The sequence below is a fragment of the Muntiacus reevesi genome, chromosome 17 (assembly GCF_963930625.1).
Source record: "Muntiacus reevesi chromosome 17, mMunRee1.1, whole genome shotgun sequence".
Classification (NCBI taxonomy): domain Eukaryota; kingdom Metazoa; phylum Chordata; class Mammalia; order Artiodactyla; family Cervidae; genus Muntiacus; species Muntiacus reevesi.
Genome location: NC_089265.1, coordinates 8,355,132 through 8,377,097, shown reverse-complemented (window position 1 = coordinate 8,377,097; position 21,966 = coordinate 8,355,132). Strand labels below are relative to the sequence as shown.

The following is a 21,966-nucleotide window of genomic DNA, read 5'->3' as shown; positions in this document are numbered from 1 at the left end:
TAAAGAAGGCATAACAAAATTAGAGAAAATAAAAGATTAAAATTATTAATAAGCATGACATTTTACCTCACTAATAATTAAATTCATTAAAAATTAGTATCTTCCATCTATAAATTGGTAGGGATTAAAAACACTGTGATGATAACTGAGACTGACCCTCAGATATGCTGCCAAAGGGGAGAGAAAATTGGCTCAACTTGACTAGCAAGAAACTTAAAAATGTTTATAAACATTGACTTATAAAATTCACTTATATAACTGAGGCTAGTGAGTGAGTGAAGTCACTCAGTCATGACCAACTCTTCTGTGACCCCATGGACTGTAGCCCACTAGGCTTCTCCATCCATGGGGTTTTCCAGGCAAGAATACTGGAGTGGGTTGCCATTTTCTTCTCCAAGGGATCTTCCCCACCCAGGGAGGCAGCCTCAAAAATGGAGAAAAAATTTACATTCATAGATAAAAATAGGATTCAGTACAAATGCCCAATGATAGAGAATAATTGAATAAGTAATAACACAGTCATCTTTGGAGTGTTAAGTATTTATTATGTATGTATAAATGGTATTTACTAAAAATTTCAGTGATAGGGGAAAACAGAGTGTGCTTTTAAGTGGAAAAGGCATATGATGCAGTGATTATAGCAAAGTAAGTTGTGTGTCACGGTGTGTATATGTGTATGTTTTGTGTTTGTATGTGTCTCGTGCATATCTAGAAAGAAATGCATTAAAAATACTGAAAGTACTTATCTGGTAGGAGTGTGGATGATTTTTATTTTCTTTTTTATATTTCTGCACATGTTCTGAGCTTCATTCTATTTACAAATCATTGTTTCTACAATCAGAAATATATTTTACTGTTAAGGAAGACTAAGGATGATGAGTAAATCTCTCTCCTTTACGGGATTCATGTTCACTTTGCTCTCATTGCTTAAATGCATGGAACAGAATCCTAGACAAGGAGTCAGAAGGTGCGTTTTCAGGTTATGGTGCAGAAATTTACTAGCTCTGTGACACTGGGCAAATCTACCTTGCATGTGCTGTTGTTGTTTAGTTGCTAAGTTGTTTGACTCTTTGAAACCCCATGGACTGTAGCCTACCAGGTTCCTCTGTCCGTGGGATTTTCCAGCAAGAATACTAGAGTGGGTTGCCATTTCCTTCTCTAGAGGATCTTCCCAACCCAGGAATTGAACCCACATTTCCTGTGTCTCCTGCATTGGCAGGCAGATTCTTTACCACTGAGCCACCTTAACTTATAAAATGGAGATTTTTACCTTTCCTGCATGTACCATTGGAGGGTTGTAAGAATTCAGGTGAAAAGACCAACATAGACGAAAAAACTTGGCACACTATGATGCAAAGGATTCCTGAAACTACTGTGAGGTTTGATAATTTCTTAGGACTCACAGAACTCAAAAGCTGTTATCCCCACAGATACAGCTGGTTACAGGAAAAAGATACAGATCAAAGTCAGCTAGAGGAAAAGTCACATAGGGCAGAGTCTAGAAGGGTTCAGGGCAAAGCATCTGTGTCATCTCCCTCTTGGTCTCCATGTGTGACACTATGCTGAGTATTGCCACCCAGGAATCCTGGTGGTGGCCCAGATGTTGGTGTCCAGAGTTTTTACTGGGGCTTCATTACATAGGTATGATTGATCGATTGCCCACATGGTTGAACTCAGGTTCTAGGTCGACCGATACCATGTTACCCAAAGCCCCCTCCCTCAGTCACGTGGTTGGCCTTTCTGGCATAGCAGCCCCTACCCTAACCCTACCCTAAGATTAAGTGTGGCCAGTCTCCACCCTAACAGCGTTAGTGTGGCGGCCCCTCTGTAAATAAAGACACTCCTATCAGGTATGACCCTGAATACCTACCAGAGTCAAGGCAAAGGCCAGCTACCTGTTTTCAGTTCAGTTCAGTCGCTCAGTCATGTCCAACTCTTTGAGACCCCATGAATCGCAGCACGCCAGGCCTCCCTGTCCATCACCAACTCCAAGAGTTTACTCAAACTCATGTCCATTGTGTCGGTGATGCCATCCAACCATCTCATCCTCTGTTGTCCCCTTTTCCTTCCGCCTTCAATCTTTCCCAGCATCAGGGTCTTTTTAGATGAGTCAGCTCTTCACATCAGGTGGCCAAAGTACTGGAGTTTCAGCTTCAACATCAGTCCTTCCAATGAACATCCGGGACTGATCTCCTTTCGGATGGACTGGTTTGATCACCTTGCAGTCCAAGGGACTCTCAAGAGTCTTCTCCAACACCACAGTTCAAAAGCATCAATTCTTCGGCACTCAGGTTTCTTTGTAGTCCAACTCTCACATCCACACATGACTACTGGAAAAACCATAGCCTTGACTAGACAGACCTTTGTTGGCAAAGTAATGTCTCTGCTATTTAATATGCTGTCTAGGTTGGTCATAACTTTCCTTCCAAGGAGTAAGCATCTTTTAATTTCATTTTGGTCCAGGCTAAAGTCCTTACTAGGACTTTAGGGGGTGCCAGTGGTAAAGAATCCACTTGCCAGTGCTGGAGATACAAGAGTTGAGGGTTCCATCCCTGGGCTGGGAAGATCCCCTGGAGTAGGAAATGGCAACCCGCTTCAGTATGTGACCAAAAGAGATGGAAAACAATTTTATGAAGGAGTCTATTATTTACTGGGCTTCCCAGGTGGTGCTAGTGGTAAAGAACCCGTCTGCCAGTGCGGAGACATAAGAGACACAGGTTTGATCCCTAGGTCAGAAAGATCCCCTGGAGGAGGGGACAACCCACTCCAGTATCCTTGCCTAGAGAATCCAATGGACAGAGGAGTCTGGCAGGCCCTAGTCCATGGGGTCACAAAGAGTCGGACACGACTGAAGCAACTTAGCACGCTATTATTTACTATCTTATAACACTGAAATAAGAGAGGATAGGATTTCCACAGGTACAAGTGTTAATGCAAATACATTTTCCCCCTGACCCACAGAACCTTGGAGACCACCTTTGAGAAGGGAATGTGCTAACAGGGGTGCTGCAGAGAGACATTTGCTACAGTCGTTGTTCACCGCAGAGATGAATCAGGCTGGGGAACCACTTACTGTCCCGCCGGGTATAGGAGCCTGACCCTCTTCTCAAATATGTCTCTCTGTTAGCAAATTTATCTAATGTGAGTGAGTTATAAGCCTGTTTTTTCACAGGTTCCTCTATCTGGCACTGTCTCCCTCTGTAGTGCAGCTGAGCTTGCTACGTACAGTGAGGGGGAGATGATAAAAATAAACTGGCTTATTTCCCTTTGCAGAGTTTCAAATCTCTAGCACCATGTCAGGTTGCATCCATAAGGTTTCATAAGAGTGAGATTAGAAAAAGGAAAACCCAAGTTTATTTTCTCATGAAATTAAAAAAAAAAATTAGAGCACTATGAAGAGAAAGAGTCCTCCTCAGAACACTTGCTCGAGGACAACCACGTGCTTTTATGGAAAAAGAACCAGTGGCAGAGACTCAGAATGAAAGTGTTCAAATACAATTGCCTTCAGAGGGAAGAATTTCAGCCTTTGTATGGGGGGTTTTGGGGAAACAAATAACTTGTCATAAATCGATGTTGTCAGTAAGTTGGGGTTGTATGTTCTCTCTCTTTCAAGGAAGAACTGGCCACGCAGAAGTAGTCCGGGTGGTGTACCAGCCAGAACGCATCAGCTTTGAGGAACTGCTCAAGGTCTTCTGGGAGAATCATGACCCGACCCAAGGTAGATGAGTGAGCCAGTATTTAATTATCTTACTAATTACAGCTGGGATAATTAGTGTTTGAGCTGCACGGAAGAGATGAACCTTGAAATCACACAGGAGCTCAAGAATATGATTGCAGACATTTATTGACGGAGAAGGGGAGGGGCTGGGGAAAAGAGGGCGAGAGAATAAAGGCGCAGCCCCCATCTGCGCCCCTCCCTCCGTTACAGCTGTCAGGGGTGGGAAAATTCCCACAGAGAAAGACGCCAGACAATAGAGATTCGTTCACCTTTGATTATTGCATTATTCCTCCTTAATGCAGTCTTTTGTCTACAAAATTAAAGTGTCTTTCTAGCAGCTCCAAAGTTTTCTTGATTTATGGTTCCTTTATTTCCCTGAATTTAGCCTTTCTCATCTTTTGACGTTATCAGCCTTTTTTTTTTTTTCCCTTTAAATGTCTGAGGGTGATTAAAAAAAAAACAAAACATAAAGGTAAAATGCAATATGCAATGGGTTCACAATGTTTGGGTTATTTAAATATTTATTTTGTCTTGTTTGGAATTTATTGTATGGAGATATTAATATATTTGGGCTGTAAACAATGGTGGCCCGGAATTTTATTTGAATGCACACACAAGCGAATATCTCATGTTGGCAAATATCATTGTAATATCCAATAATGGAGCAGTTTCCAGACTTCAACTTCTCAGCCTTACAAACACTGCTTTGCCAGTGTAAATGATCTGATATTATGAGTCTTATAAACTGAAAAGTCCTATATGTACGATATGATTTTCACAAACCCTGTTCCTTTAGCAGGCTTCCTTGGTGGCTCCGACGGTAATGAATCTGCCTGCAATGCAGGAGACTGGGGTTCGATCCCTGGGTCAGAAATGACTATCCACTCCAGTATTCTTACCTGCAGAATTCATAACCTACATCTAACTAGGCTGAGAATTCTGTTGGCTTTAACAAAATATTTGGGCTTCCCAGCTGGCACAGAGGTGTAAGAATTTGATTACCGATGCAAGAGACGTAGGTTCAATTCCTGGTTAGGAAGATCCCCTGGAGAAGGAAATGGCAAGTCTCTCCAGTATTCTTGCCTAGAAAATCCCATGGACAGAGGAACCTGGCAGGCTACAGTCCTTGGAGTCGCAAAAGATAGCAATTGGTCTATTTAATGAAAATATTTTCCCTTTGGTGTGAGGTCTTGTGGGAGTGGGTGCGTGGTGTTGGCTCTTTCCTGACGAATGGATGTGTTTTTCCAAACTTGCATTGTGTTTTGGGGTGGAACCTTACCGAGACCCCAGCAACCCCAGCGCCAGGTTGGTAAGTCCTGAGTCCTGAGGCCAGGGTGATTTCCCAGAGGGCAGAGGTCAGAACTACGGCAAGAACAGCAACATAATCAGCAAAGGAGCCAGGGTCAGGCAGGTCCAGGATGCAGGCTCATCTAGCAGGGTGACTGAAGGTGGGAATGAGGCCAGGAGCAGGTTCTCCATGACTGTCAAGTCTGGTTGACGTGGGGGGATGAGTCCCTGGCGGGGAAGCAGTGAGATGGGGGGCAGGGCAGGTATAGGACTGTTAAGGGCAAGAGTACCGTCATCAGAAGGTTCAGATGCCACCCTGGTTTGGACTGCCGCACTGTCACATCATATAAGAATGGCAGGCCTGATGGCTTAGATTTCTGTGGCTCAATGAGAAACTGATTGGTGAGCTCCATAAAGAAGGGAGGTGACGGCCAGGATCATTCTGAGGAGCCTTTGATTCAGAGGCAGCAGCCGTTCAGCCTCTTGCTCAAAGCCAAGGGTCAAGGCGGGATGCTGGGGGCTCCAGAGTTCTAAGTGGAGACACCTATCAAGAGCCCAGGTGAGCCTGAAGTCATGGAGCAGACAGGCTCTATGCAGGCCCACAAGGCTGGGTCTGTGGCCTTGGCCTGGCCACCCGTATCCTTATAGAACCACCTTGTTCTTGGCCTCTGCAACATTTTAAAGAAGGTAAAGTCTTTCATCTACTTCTCTCTCCTTACTCCTCTTAATGTCTTACCCATTTTATCATTTTCAGGGGACAGGGATGTGAACCATTTTTAATGGTCTTTATCTTGTTTCCATTATATGCTTGGGTTTTTTGGCCCCGAGGCATGTGGGATCTTGGCTCCTGGAACAGGGATTGAACCCGCAGCCCCTGAATTGGAAGGTGAAGTCTTAACCACTGGACCATCAGGGAAGTCCCTACCCATTCTATCACATCTTTGCTAGCGCACCTCAGATCACTAGTTCTTGCCCCTGAATCTCAGGGGAATTCCACCTGCAAAAGCATTTTATTAGGACCTGTTGTTCTCCCCATCCCATGGATCAGATTGGTCTCAATGTTGGAAATTCTTGGTTTGCTATGGGTATGAATTTGCTAGGGCTGCCATCATAAAGTATCACAGCCTGGAAGGCTTAACCAACAGAAATGAACTTTCTCACAGTCCTGGAGGCTCGGAGCCTAAGTTGAAGGCACTGGCAGGGTTGGCTTCCTGTGGCTCATCAGTGGCTGTCTTCTCCTCATCTAGCCTTCCCTCTGTGTCTGTGTCCTAATCTCTTTGTATAAGATCACCAGTCAGATTGGATTAGGGCCCACCCAGATGACCTTCTTTAATCTTAATCATTAAAGACTCTGTCTCCAGATTCAGTTGCACTCAGTACTGGAGATTAGAGCTTCAACATGTAAATTATGAGAGGAGGTGGGACGCACTTTAGCCCATAGCACTGTCTGATAATGCAATATTTAATAGGTTGATGTGCTAATTTTCAGAGGTGCTTTTTTTTCTGACAGGGTGTTCATAGGCTTATAAACTAAGAGACTTTAGATATCATCTGTTCCAACCTCAGCTTCAATTCTATGAGTCAGAAGATGAAATTGCTCATGGTGGGGGTCACAGACAATGGGATTGGAGTATTGAGTGACCTATTCTTACACTAATATTTTGGACAAGTTATGCATGTAGGAGGAGAGTTTTTCTTTCCTTGTGTATACTTGTTTCTGCTTAGAGTAGTGCTTCATGCAGTATACACAGTCATGCATTGAATCCCAAGGTATCTGATCTTCCCGCATTTATATTAGAATTATTTTTTAGATAGTTCAGTGTAATGGGTCATGGTAAGAATCTGTTTCTGCCTTGTAGGGTTTCCTATGACCCTTCTGGAAATAGGACCAATGGAATGATCATGTGATCTAGGCCTGCTCAGTCACAGTATCTTTTCCTGTTGTCACCAATGTTCGATCCAAACAACAGGCATGTGACTCCAGCAGGACCGACTGGAGTCTTTCCCTGGGAGTGTTGTATGTTGTCACTTGGCTATGGGTGTGGGTTACTCCCCACACAGAGCACCTGACCATGTGGCCCCCAAACTTCCCCAGGCTCCAGACACCATGGCAGAGCCTGACATTTAGATCTGGGTTCTGGCCCCAGTTGGACCTCTTCCTAACCTCGCAACCTTGGCCAAGACACTTAATCTGAAACTCTGTTTTCTCATCTACAGAAAGGGGATAATAATGTCTATCCTGCCCACTTCTTGGGTTGTCATAGGAATGAAATGAAACCATGTGAAAATCACTTGAAAGAACCATGGTCAAAAACCAGGGTCAAGAACCCTGCAGGTGGTGGCGTTGTAGCTGTGTCCTTCTCAACACAATACATTGTCACCAGAGTTATTTATTTATTTTTGTTTCTTTGATTTCTGTGGGGAACTATTTACCGTCTGCCTACTACAGTGTGGGTTTTCTACCATGGAAGTTCTTTTGTACTTCCCACTAGTTGGAAAGATTTCAGCGTTGCTTGCATTCTCATTTTGTGATGAAACTGCTGGCGGTGATAGTGATGAGGTTGATAGACAGAAAACTTATCTTTGCTGCTGATACAGCCCTCAGAAGAACCAGATAAAGTCCCAGCCTCTCATGCGTGCTCTGCATCCCCGCACCTCATATGCTCTGTGCATGAATTCCATCATTTTGGCCCTCTTGTTTCTGCATAGGAATGCAAGTCCCAGACCCTGAACCTTGGGCCAAACCACAAACACACAAGTACACAATGTGGAGACTCAGCTTTGCCTTACTTGATTGCATAAACCTGACTTCTCTATTCCAACCTGTTTCCCCTCCATCTTGAGGGAAAGGACAGCACATTTATGAAGCACCCCTTATGGCCCAGTCTCAGTGCTAGATGCTTTATACCTATTATTTCACTTAACTTACCATAACCTGATGAACTGGGGTTTACTGTCTTCACTTAACAGAAGAGGAGAAATGAAATTCCAAAATACTGACAGTCTTGCTTGATGTTGTTGGCAGTATTTGAACACAGCTCTGACCAAAACCCAAATCTGTTTTCTTTCTCCTATACTGGAGGGATCCATGCTTCTTGATTAGAAGAAGGACCTCTTCTAAGGATAAACATTGTTCAGGATCCCTCATGTAACATAACTGTGCCCCTAACAACCTTTTTAAAGCAAATATATGAAGATGCTACTACAAATTTAGTCATGCTGTAAACTGAATGCCACTTTTATTAACCAGCATCATGTCGGCTACCTCTGCAAAATGGAAATGCTCCCATGCATAATGTGCTCGACAGTCACTAGGCCACACCTGCTTCCCAGTTGGATGTCTGGACCTCTGGTAGTAGCTCCAGACCTTCCCAGGGACTAGGGCACTGATGGGGAGCTCCTCTGGTGCACTACCAAGGGATCAGTGGCCTCTCCGCAGAGGCCTCCTGGCTGAGACTGAACTGAACCAATACCAGTGTCCCCATTTCTAAAGGATAGGAATTTCAGCTGGGTGTGCAGCCACCAACAAGAACTAAATTTCCCAGACTCTGAATGACTAAGTATAGCCCATGTCCAAAACCAGACTAGAAGAGCATGAGGACAAGTGATAGTGTGAACTTCTGGGTTAAGTGCGCTTCGAGGAAGGGCAGATGACGTCAACTTCCCAGTCTGGTGCACTTAGAGGAAAGGCAGATGATGTCAGCTTCTGGGTCCAGTGCACACAGAGGAAAGGCCATTCTCTTCTCCTTTCTCCCTTCTCACATACTGCCTGTGGTTGCAGTGATGACTGTCTTGGACCACAGGGATGGGGGCCTCACCCTTGTAATTGAGGACCTACAAGATAGAAGTTTCCAGAGTCAATACCTCAGGCTGGACTCTTTATGCAAGATCTGTCTTCTCAGCTACTGTTATTTTGGTTTATTTTAGGCCTTTTTTTTTTTCTCCTACAACAGCTGGACTAATCCTTACTAAAATAGCTTTCAATATAAGCTGGTGATGAACTCCCAGTCACTCCTCTGAAGATCTTAATTAAAATGTGTCCTTAATTAAAACGTCTTTAATCAAATCTGTTAAGAGTATGGACTCTAGGGTTAGAGGATATGGCTTTAACCAGTCCTGCCACACGCTGTCTGTGTGGCCCACTCACCGCCTCTCTTCTCTGTGCCTGACCACCAGGCCCCAGCTCTCGTTGCTCTCATCTGGCTGCAACGACAGCCTCCACCTGGCCTTCCCCTTTCCTGACCGAGTGTCCACAGTGACCTGTCAGAAGCACAAAAGGGAAGTCTGTCCCTCTCCTGACTTTTCTTTGTGATGACATACACACTCTTCAGGCTTCCCAGTGCCTCAGTGGCAAAGAATCCGCCTGTAATGCAGAAGTTGCAGGTTTGACCCCTGGGTCTGGAAGATCCCCTGGAAGAGAGCATGGCAATCCGCATCAGTATTCTTGCCTGGAGAATCCCATAGACAGAGGAGCCTGGTGGACAACAGTCCATGGGTTCCCAAAGAGTTTGACATGACTGAGCAACTAACCCTTTTGGAAAGGAAGCTTCATATTAAATAATTTTTCACTGAACAGCTGGATGAATGAACCTCAGTTTTCCCATCCGTACAATGGTTGTTCTCCCATCAGTGGTGTCAGGATGTATTAAGGAATGTAGTCTGTTGTACAGAGCCCAGCGCTGGGTACAGAATAACGACATTGGATATAATAGCCGCCATCCTCATCCTGCCCATGTCCTAAAGAGCCATTCCACCAGCTCCCATCCATCTGCCTTGCTTTCTCTTGAACCCCAGTACTTCTCATTTTTTCTCTCTCTCGTTTCCCCCATCTCCTGTTCTGAATACCCTTGATCATCCCTTACACTTGGTTCATACCTTTTATCCTCAATCAGCATTCCTTTTCCTCCCATGCCCACCCTCCACCCTCCCACAGGGAGCTCCCAGTTGTCCTAGGTAGCTTCATCTGTCTGCCCTCATGGGCCACATTGTCTCTGGTGTTGGTTTCATGGAGTCCCGGGACCACATACCCTAGCTTGCTGCCTTCCCCTCAGAGCCAACAGTAGGGAGTTGATGTGGTTTCGCAGCTTGTGGTTGGAAGTAGAGGCCCCAAGGACTCTTCTCCATTCAGTGCCCATGGAGCACACGTTCCCCGCTCCCAGCCCACTCACGCTCCTTGTGCTGCATTGTTCAAGGTGCGTGGTTCCCGGGAGGCCCCGGAAAGTCGGGAGTGGGGCTGGTCCACTGCCTCTTTAGCAGGTTTGCTTCATAGCCTCTCTCCAGGTGCACCGAGGAGAAGCCAGTGCCCTGTGCTGTCTACTGAGGAATGTTAATTGGAGAGAAAAAAAATCCCCTTGTGTTTTCTCAACAAGTTGCCATTTAAGTGCTGGTGCTTATGTATTTGAACTTGCCAAATTAATATCTGGACTTCATTGTGCTGACCCTTTTAAGTTAGTTTTTTGAAAATAAGTCTCCGGTTTTGAAGGACTATCCCTTTTTTAGCCCACGTACAAGGAATCTATCATCTGCAAATAATTAGACAGGGGGAATTATATTGTATTGCTAATGAGCAGATGTGCATACTTATAATGGAGGAACAGCTGCACACATACAAAATGCAAAAACAACCCAAACCCAGCATTATGAATTCTGAAAGTGATTGCATTCTTTTAAGAATTTCAGAAACAGGAGAAAAAAAAAGAAAGAAAGAAACAAAGAATTTAACTGATACTTTTCTTTATTAATTGTTCTTTCAGTTGTACTTTTCCTTGCATAACATTATCACACATGGACATAGTATCTTTGCTACTTGCAAATGTGCTATTTGCACTTTCAAATCCCTCTCTCATATAATACTATAGAGCTTATATTTAACATTTTTCCTCTGCCTTTCTAGTGCTTTAAGGGTTTGGTGCCTACAGACTCAGTGACAGACTCCTACTGTGTGTTTACTCTGGGCTGGGCATTGTGCTAGGTTCTTAATGTGCATGTGATCCCATTTGATCCTTAAAGTAACCCAAGAGTAGGCAGTCTTAGACCCATTTTACAGATGAACAGATGGGCCCAGGGAGGTGAAATGATTTGCCATGAGCCAGTTAGTACATTATTGTCAGAGCTGGGATTTGGACCTCCCAGTTCAATTTCACATCTTGTGTTACTTCCATTGTATGGTATATGGTCCTACATTGTCACAAGATCTGTGGACTGACAGAAAACACAACTGCACCCGAACCTGCAACAGCAGCACATTATCCAATGAAGAGTATCTGTCCTCGTGAGCACCTTGTAATAGCTCTTACAGTTTTGTAGTCCTTTTAAGGATTTTCAGTATGAAAAAGTTCAGGTAGACTTTTTTTTAGACTATAAATTAAAATTTGTTTGTAATGGATAGTGTGGTAGCAGTGTTTGTGTGTGTGTGTGTGTGTGTGTGTGTGTGTGTGTGTGTGCAAATGCTCAGTCATGTCTGGCTCTCTGAGCCCCATGGACTGTAGCCTCCAGCTCCTATGTCTGTGGGATTTCCGAGGCAAGAATACTGAAGTGGAGTGGGTTGCCATTTTCTTCTCCAGGGGATCTTCCTGACCCGCGTCTCTTGAGTCTCCTGCATTGGCAGGTGGATTCGTTACCACTGACACCACCTGGGAAGCCCAGAAGAGTTTAGGAATGCTACTATCTTTTGTCAGCCTTTACAAAGGGCACATATCTGAGAATTTCCCTTGAAAGATGTGATTGGATCAGTGAATTCAAATAGATTTTTGCCGAGAAGAATTCCACGTATCTTAGATTGGAGTGGTTACGTCATTTAAACTTGGTTAATCAGTTCCTGAAGTAATGTAAAATCCGTAAGAACAAATGAAGTCAGAAGAATTAATTCACATAAAAGAATATTAAATTAGATAAGAGGAAAAATTAGAAACAATAACATTGGCAGAAGCTAGAATTTCCAGGTTCTTAAATGGCAGACTATTTGGATGAGCTATCTCATCAAAAGCCACTCAACATGTTGGATAAGATATAAAAAACATACTAAAAGCATCACATCAAAATACAATGAAATTATTATGAATTACCATGTTAAAATTGAAGGGAAAGCAGAAATCTAGACAGGTAAGCAGGGGACTAAAACCCCTTTGCTCTAGGAAGTTTGCCAGTTCCAGAAGAGTTGAGTCTTGAAGGCCTTATTAATCAAACTACAATGAGATGTCCCCTCACACCTGTCAGAATAGCTAACATCAGAAAGTCTACAAATAACAAATGTTGGCTAGGATTTGGAGAAAAGGAAACCCTTCTTCACTCTTGGTAGGAATGTAAATTGGGGCAGTCACTAAGGAAAACAGTATGCCAGTTCCTCAAAAAACTAAAAATAGACCTGCCATATGATCTAGCAATTCCACTCTTGTATATAAAGCCCCCCCAAAAAAAGAAAATTGAAAACATTAACTTGAAAAGATACATGCACCCCAGTTTTCATAGCAGCATTGTTTACAGTAGCCAAGATATGGAAGTAACCCAAGTGTCCATCAACAGATGAATGGAAAGAGAAGTGTGTGTGTGTGTGTGTGTGTGTGTGTGTGTGTGTGTACAAGGGAATATTACTCAGTCATAAAAGTATATGCTTCCATTTGCAACAGTGTGGATGGACCTAGAGCATATTATGTTTAATGAAATAAATCAGAGAAAGACAATGCTCTATGTTGTCACTTATATGTGGAGTCTAAAAAATAACACAAACAAATGTGTGTAACAAAACAGAAACAGACTTGCTGATGTAGAGAACAAATTAGTGCTTACTATTGGGGAGAGGGGAGGAGGGGGCAAGATAGGGGTAGAAAGTTAAAGTACAAACTACTGGGTATAAAATAAATAAGTGGAGGTCATCTACAACCCCCAGTCCAAACCTCACGGGCCACCTAGCCTGAAGGTAGGTGAAGTTTCTGAAAACCAAGCAAAGCCCCAGGGCGAGCTTAACATGTAGGCTGTAAGTAAATAATAAAACCTGCCAGCTTCCTCGCCAAGAACTCCAGGCAAATTTGTGCTGAAATTCCGTGTGAAATGAATGCATATTCTACCTCCTAGTCCCCGCTGCACTGTCCAGGTCACTCACCGCCAAGTTCTGGCTTTGACTCAAGGTCAGTAGTTGAAACCACAGTGACAAAGAGTCAGTCAACTTTTGCAGAAGCAAGAGCAAGTGCAGACACCCTAAGTTACTAAGTCATGTCTGATTCTGTGATCCTGTGGACTGCACCGTGAGTGGAAGAGCGGAGGCTCCTCTGTCTTCCACCACTTCCTGGAGTTTGCTCAGATTCATGTCCATTGAGTCAGTGGTGCTATTTAACCATCTCATCCTCTGCTGGCCCCTTTTCCTTCAGTCTTCCCCAGTATCAGAGTCTTTTAAATACAATCAAATGTCAAACGGCCTGAAACCGTGGATAATAATGTATGACTGTGGGACGACTTCCTAGTGTTAAGAAGTAAGCACCAGGGCGAGCAGAGGGATGGTGGCAGAACCTGTGGCTAGGTGAGAAGCTCACCCTCTGGGAGGAAGGGAAGCAGGGACCACTGCTGCCAAGGAGTGAGGAGACTCCTGGAGGCCAAGGGTCAGGCCAGTGCTGTCTCCTCCAGCAGCGGACACTGCAGAGATCGTGAAGCCGGCGGGTGCACCGGCCTCCAAAGGTGACCCTGCACACAGGTGGCAGTGTAGAAACCAAGACGGGAGCTTCCAGAGTATTTTCAGAAAAATAAGAGTGAACCTCAGTACACAAACACAGGGAACTGAAAAACCACAGTAAGCCTTGTTACTGAGTTTGAGAGGAGAAGAGACTGCAATTATACACTTAACAAGTTCTTTCCATATCTAGACCCCTGCCTGTCTGTGATGAATTGTCCTCAGATGGAGAAACTGAGTCCTAAAAGGTTGCAACATTGTTGAAGTTATGCAAAGAACTAAAGTAGCATATGGCTTATCTAGGAGGTAAAGATGGCAATGACTTCTGTTTGGTTGGCACCCTCTTGAAGAGAAATACTTTGGCTCAGCTTAAGATCAAGCCCTGAGCCTTTGGAATGGGAGCACTGACTCCAAGACCCTGGACTACCAGAGAACTAACCCTGCTGCTGCTGCTGCTAAGTCACCTCCGTCATGTCCGACTCTGTGCGACCCCATAGACGGCAGCCCACCAGGCCCCCCTGTGCCTGGGACTCCCCAGGCAAGAACACTGGAGTGGGTTGCCATTTCCTTCTCCAATGCATGAAAGTGAAAAGTGAAAGTGAAGTCGCTCAGTCATGTCCGACTCCTAGCGACCCCATGGACTACAGCCTACCAGGCTCCTCTGTCCGTGGAATCCTCCAAGCAAGAGTACTGGAGTGGGCTGCCATTGCCCTCTCTGGAACTAACCCTAGGGAGTATCAAGTAGTGAGAACTCACACCAACGAAACCACTTGAATACAGGACCCAGCATCACCCAACCATCAGTAGCACCCTGTGCAGGACACCTCATCTAAGCAAAAATCAAAGCAAAAATACAAACCCGATCATCAGCAGACAGGATTACCACGTCACTCACTCTTGCCCATCAGAGGAAAAACAAAGAAACAAACAAAAACTCAGCAGAAATCTCACCCTATACAAAGCTTACACAAACTACTGGACCAATCTTAGGAGAGCAGAAACCAAAAGGAAGAAAGAATTCAACCTTCTTCAAGGAAAGAATTCAACTTTCCTTGAAGCCTGGGAAAAAGAAGCCTCAAACACAATAAGTTAAAAAAGTAGTGAATAGGTAAAGAAATACTACACAGATGAAGGAACAAACTAGAAACACAGAAGTCCAAATAAATGAAGAGGAAATAGGCAAACTACATGAAAAAGAATTCAGAATAATGATAGCAAAGATAATCAAAAACCTTGAAAACAAAATGGAGAAAATGCAAGAATCAATTAACAAAGACCTAGAAGAATTAAAGAATAAACATATAGAGATGAACAGCACAATTACTGAAATTAAAAATACTCTAGAAGGAATCGATAGAATATCTGAAGCAGAAGAACAAATCAATGAGCTGGAAGATAAAGTGGTGGAAATAACTTCTGAAGAACAGAATAAAGTAAAAAGAATGAAAAGGACTGATAGTCTCAGAGACCTCTGAGACAATATCAAACACATCAAAATTCAAACTATAGGGGTCCCAGAGGAAGAAGAGAAAAAGAAAGGGTATGAGAAAATTTTTGAAGAGATTATAGTTGAAAATTTTCCCAGCACGGAAAAGGAAATAGTCAATCAAGTCCAAGAGTCACAAAGAATCCCATGCAGGATAAACCCAAGGAGAAACACACCAAGACACATACTAATCAAACTAACAAAGACTAAACTCAAAGAAAGTATTAAAAACACCAAGGAGAAGCAGCAAGTAATGTACAAGGGAAACCCCATAAACTTAACAGCTGATCTTTCAGCAGAAACTCTGCAAGCCAGAAGGGAATGGCAGGATATATTTAAAGTACTGAAAGGGAAAAATCTACAGCCAAGATTACTGTACCTGGCAAGGATCTCATTCAAAATTGACAGAGAAGTAAAAAGCTTTTCAGACAAGCAAAAGTTAAGAGAATTCAGTACCATCAAACCAGCTTTACAACAAATGTTAAAGGAATTTATATAGTCAAGAAATACAAGAGGAGAAAAAAGATCTACAAAATCAACCCCAAATAATTGAGAAAATGGCAATAGGAACATATACATCAATAATTACTTTAAATGTAAATGGATTAAATACTCCAACCAAAAGATAGACTGGCTGAATGGATACAAAAACAAGACCCATATATATGCTGTATACAAGAAACTCACTTCAGACCTCAAGACACATATAGACTGAAAGTGAGAGGATGGAAAAATATATTCCATGTAAATGGGAAGCTAAAGAAAGTTGGCATAGCAATCTTCATATCGGACAAAATAGACCTTAAAGAAGATTACAAGAAATAAGGAAGGACACTACATAATGATCAAGGGATCTGTCCAAGAGGAAGACATAACAATTATAAATATCTATGCACCCAACATAGGAGCACCTCAATACATAAGACAAACACTAACAGACATAAAAGAAGTTGACAGTAACACAATAATAGTAGGAGACTTTAACACCCCACTCACACCAATGGACAGATCATCAAAGCAGAAAATTAATAAGGAAACACAAGTCTTAATGATTCATTAGATGAGATGGATCTCACTGATATCTTCAGAACATCCCATCCAAATGCGGAATACACCTTCTTCTCAAGTCCACATGGAACATTCTCAAGGCTAGACCACATCTTAGGTCACAAATTAAACCTCAGTAAATTTAAGAAAACTGAAATTGTATCAGGCATCTTCTCCAACCATAATGCTGTGAGACTAGATATCAATTACAAGGAAAAAACTGTAAGAAACACAAACACATGGAGATTAAACAACATGTTTCTAAATAACCAACAGGTTACTGAAGAAATCAAAAGGGAAGTAAAAAAAAATTCTAGAAACAAATAGCAGTGAAAATACAACAACTCAAAACCTATGGGATGCAGCAAAATCAGTTCTAAGAGGGAAGTTTGTAGTAATACAATCCTACCTCAAGAAACAAGAAAAACATTGAGTAGACAAACTAACTCTACACCTAAAACAACTAGGGGGAAAAAAAGAACATTTCTATATACTAACAATGAAAAATCAGAAAGAGCAATTAAGGAATCAATCCCATTCACCATTGCAACAAAAACAATTAAACATCTAGGAATAAACTTACCTAAGGAGACAAATGAACTGTACACAGAAAATTATAAGACACTGATGAAAGAAATCAGATGACATAAACAGATGGAGAGATATTTCATGTTCCTGGGTAGGAAGAATCAATATTGTGAAAATGATTATGCTTCCAAATGCAATCTACAGATTCAATGTGATCCCTATCAGATTACCAATGGCGTTTTTCACAGAACTAGAACAAAAACTTTCACAATTCATGTGGAAACACAAAAGACCTTGAATAGTCAAAGCAGTGGTGAGAAAGAAGAATGGAGCTGGAGGAATCAACCTTCCTGACTTCAGATTAGACTACAAAGCTACAGTCATCAAGAGAGTATGGTACTGGCACAGAAACAGAAATATATACCAATGGAACAAGATAAAAAGCCCAGAAATAAACCCATACACCTATGGGTACCTTATTTTTGACAAAGGAGGCAAGAATATACAGTGGGGCAAAGACAGCCTCTTCAATAAATGGTGCTGGGAAAACTGGACTGGTCCATGTAGAAGAATGATATTTGAACACTTCATAATACCATACACAAAGATAAATTCAAAAAGGGATTAAAGACCTACATGTAAGATCAGAAACCATAAAGTCTTAGAGGAAAGCATAGGCAGAACACTTAATGACATACATCAAAGAAAGATCCTCTATGACCCACCTCCTAGAGTAATGGAAATAAAAACAAAAGTAAACAAGTGGGACCCGATTAAACTTAAAAGCTTTTGCACAGCAAAGGAAACTATAAGCAAGGTGAAAAGACAACCCTCAGAATGGGAGAAAATAATAGCAAATGAAACAAGTGACAAAGGATTAAGTTCCAGAATATACAAGCAGCTCATACAACTCTTAACCAGAAAAACAAACTACCCAATCAAAAAGTGGGAAAAAGACCTAAATAGACATTTCTCCAAAGAGAACATACAGATGACTAACAAACACATGAAAAGATGCTCAACATCACTCATTATTCAGTTCAGTTCAGTTGCTCAGTCGTGTCCAACTCTTTGCGACCCCATGAATCGCAGCACGCCAGGCCTTCCTATCCATCACCAACTCCTGGAGTTTACTCAAACTTCTGTCCATCGATTCAGTGATACCATCAAACCATCTCATCCTCTGTCATCCCCTTCTTCTCCTGCTCCCAATCCCTCCCACCATCGTGGTCTTTTCCAATGAATCAACTCTTCACATGAGGTGGCCAAAGTATTGGCATTTCAGCTTCAGCATCAGTCCGTCCAATGAACACCCAGGACTGATCTGCTTTAGGATGGACTGGTTGGATCTCCTTGCAGTCCAAGGGACTCTCAAGAGTCTTCACCAAAACCACAGTGCAAAAGCATCAATTTTTCAGTGCTCAGCTTTCTTCACAGTCCAACTCTCACATCCATACATGATCACTGGAAAAACCATAGCCTTGAGTAGATGGACCTTTGTTGGCAAAGTAATGTCTCTGCTTTTTAATATGCCATCTAGGTTGGTCATAACTTTCCTTCCAAGTGGTAAGCACCTTTTAATTTCATGGCTGCAATCACCATCTGCGCTGTGAAGAGATACCCTACATCCAAGGTAAGAACCCAAGTAAGATGGTAGGTGTTGTGAGAGGGCATCAGAGGGCAGACACACTAAAACCATAATCACAGAAAACTAGCCAATCTGATCACAGGACCACAGCCTTGTCCAACTCAATGAAACTAAGCCATGCCGTGTGGGGCCACCCAAGACGGTCGGGTCATGGTGGAGAGGTCTGACAGAGTGTGGTCCACTGGAGAAGGGAATGGCAAACCACTTCAGTATTCTTGCCTTGAGAACCCTATGAACAGTATGAAAAGGCAAAATGATAGGATACTGAAAGAGGAATTCCCCAGGTCGGTAGGTGCCCAATTTGCTACTGGAGATCAGTGGAGAAATAACTCCAGAAAGAATGAAGGGATGGAGCCAAAACAAAAACAATACCCAGTTGTAGATGTTACTGGTGATAAAAGCAAGGTCTGATGCTGTAAAGAGCAATATTGCCTAGGAACCTGGAATGTTAGGTCCATGAATCAAGGCAAATTGGAAGTGGTCAAACAGGAGATGGCAAGAGTGAATATTGACATTCTAGGAATCAGCGAACTAAAATGGACTGGAATAGTTGAATTTAACTCAGTTCAGTTCAGTTCAGTTCAGTCGCTCAGTCGTGTCTGACTCTTTGCAACCCCATGAATCGCAGCACACCAGACCTCCCTGTCCATCACAAACTCCCGGAGTTTACACAAACACATGCCCATTGAGTCGGTGATGCCATCCAGCCATCTCATCCTCTGTTTTCCCCTTCTCCTCCTTCCCCCAGTCCCTCCCACCATCATGGTCTTTTCCAATGAGTCAACACTTCGCATGAGGTGGCCAAAGTATTGGCGTTTCAGCTTCAGCATCAGTCCTTTCAATGAATACCCAGGACTGATCTGCTTTAGGATGGACTGGTTGGATCTCCTTGCAGTCCAAGGGACTCTCAAGAGTCTTCGCCAAAATCACAGTTCAAAAGCATGAGTTTTTCGGTGTTCAGCTTTCTTCACAGTCCAACTCTCACATCCATACATGACCACTGGAAAAACCATAGCCTTGACTAGATGGACTTTGTTGGCAAAGTAATGTCTCTGCTTTTTAATATGCTATCGAGGTTGGTCATAACTTTCCTTCCAAGGAGTAAGCGTATTTTAATTTCATGGCTGCAATCACCATCTGCAGTGATTTTGGAGCCTCTAAAAATAAAGTCTGACACTGTTTCCACTGTTTTCCCCATCTATTCCCCATGAAGTGTTGGGACCAGATGCCATGATCATAGTTTTCTGAATACTGAGCTTTAAGCCAGTTTTTTCACTCTCCTCTTTCACTTTCATCAAGAGGCTTTTTAGTTCTTCTTCACTTTCTGCCATAAGGGTAGTGTCATCTGCATATCTGAGATTATTGATATTTCTCCCGGCAATCTTGATTCCAGCTTGTGCTTCATCTAGTCCAGCGTTTCTCATGATGTACTCTGCATATAAGTTAGATAAGCAGGGTGACAATATACAGCCTTGATGTACTCTCCTATTTGGAACCAGTCTGTTGTTCCGTGTCCTCTTCTAACTGTTGCCTCCACCTGCATATAGGTTTCTCAAAAGGCAGGTCAGATGATCTGGTATGCCCATCTCTCAGAATTTTCCACAGTTTATTGTGATCCACACAGTCAAAGGCTTTGGCATAGTCAATAGAGCAGAAATAGATGTTTTTCTGGAACTCTCTTGCTTTTTCAATGATCCAGCGAATGTTGGCAATTTGATCTCTGGTTCCTCTGCCTTTTCTAAAACCAGCTTGAACATCTGGAAGTTCACGGTTCATGTATTGCTGAAGCCTGGCTTGGAGAATTTTGAGCATTACTTTACTAGCATGTGAGATGAGTGCAATTGTGCGGTAGTTTGAGCATTCTTTGGTGTTGCCTTTCCTTGGGATTGGAATGAAAACTGACCTTTTCCAGTCCTGTGGCCACTGCTGAGTTTTCCAAATTTGCTGGCATATTGAGTACAGCAGTTTCACAGCATCATCCTTTAGGATTTGAAATAGCTCAACTGGAATTCCATCACCTCCACTAACTTTGTTCATAGTGATGCTTTCTAAAGCCCACTTGACTTCACATTCCAGGATGTCTGGCTCTAGGTGAGTGCTCACACCATTGTGATTATCTGGATCGTGAAGATCTTTTTTGTACAGTTTTTCTGTGTATTCTTGCCACCTCTTCTTAATATCGTCTGCTTCTGTTAGGTCCCTACCATTTCTGTCCTTTATTGAACCCATCTTTGCATGAACTATTCCCTTGGTATCTCTAATTTTCTTGAAGACATCTCTAGTTTTTCCCTTTCTGTTATTTTCCTTTATTTCTTTGCTTTGATCGCTGAGGAAAGTTTTCTTATCTCTCCTTGCTATTCTTTGGAACTCTGCATTCAAATGGGAATATCTTTCCTTTTCTCCTTTGCTTTTTGTTTCTCTTCTTTTCTCAGCTATTTGTAAGGCCTTCTCAGACAACCATTTTGCCTTTTTGCATTTCTTTTCCATGGGGATGGTCTGAATCCCTGTCTCCTGTACAATGTCACGAACGTCCGTCCATAGTTCATCAGGCTCTCTGTCTATCAGATCTAGTCCCTTAAATTTATTTCTCACTTCCACTGTATAATCATAAGGGATTTGATTTAGGTCATACCTGAATGGTGTAGTGGTTTTCCCTACTTTCTTCAGTTTAAGACTGAATTTGGCAATAAGGATTTCATGATCTGAGCCACAGTCAGCTCTTGGTCTTGTTTTTGCTGACTGTATAGAGCTTCTCCATCTTTGACTGCACAGAATATAATCAGTCTGATTTTGGTGTTGACCATCTGGTGATGTCCATGTGTAGAGTCTTCTCTTATGCTGTTGGAAGAGGGTGTTTGCTATGACCAGTGCATTCTCTTGGCAAAACTCTATTAGCCTTTGCCCTGCTTCATTCCGTACTCCAAGGCCAAATTTGCCTGTTACTCTAGGTGTTTCTTGACTTCCTACTTTTGCATTCCAGCCCCCTATAATGAAAAAGACGTCTTTTTTGGGTGTTAGTTCTAAAAGGTCTTGTAGGTATTCATAGAACTGTTCAACTTCAGCTTCTTCAGTGTTACTGGTTGGGGCATAGGCTTGGATTACCGTGATATTGAATGGTTTGCCTTGGAAACGAACAGAGATCATTCTGTCATTTTTGAGATTGCATCCAAGTACCGCATTTTGGACTCTTTTGTTGACCATGATGGCTAGTCCATTTCTTCTAAGGGATTCCTGCCCACAGTAGAAGATATAATGGTCATCTGAGTTAAATTCACCCATTCCAGTCCATTTTAGTTCGCTGATTCCTAGAATGTCAACATTCACTCTTGCCATCTCCTGTTTGACCACTTCCAATTTGCCTTGATTCATGGACCTAACATTCCAGGTTCCTAGGCAATATTGCTCTTTATAGCATCGGACCTTGCTTCTATCACCAGTCCCATTCACAACTGGGTATTGTTTTTGCTTTGGCTCCATCCCTTCATTCTTTCTGGAGTTATTTCTCCACTGATCTCCAGTAGTATATTGGGCACCTACCGACCTGGGGAGTTCCTCTTTCAGTATCCTATCATTTTGCCTTTTCATACTGTTCA

At 42.7% G+C, this 21,966-nt stretch overlaps 1 protein-coding gene across 4 annotated transcripts in view; it reads left to right on the top strand.

Moving 5' to 3' along the window:
• Positions 1–21,966, top strand: part of MSRA (methionine sulfoxide reductase A) — a 359,917-nt gene that overhangs the window by 226,356 nt on the left and 111,595 nt on the right. For all 4 annotated transcript variants that reach the window (XM_065907831.1, XM_065907833.1, XM_065907834.1 and 1 more), the window contains one exon: positions 3,614–3,718. In XM_065907831.1, the coding sequence (XP_065763903.1) occupies positions 3,614–3,718 (105 nt within the window). The remainder of the gene's footprint in view (positions 1–3,613; positions 3,719–21,966) is intronic.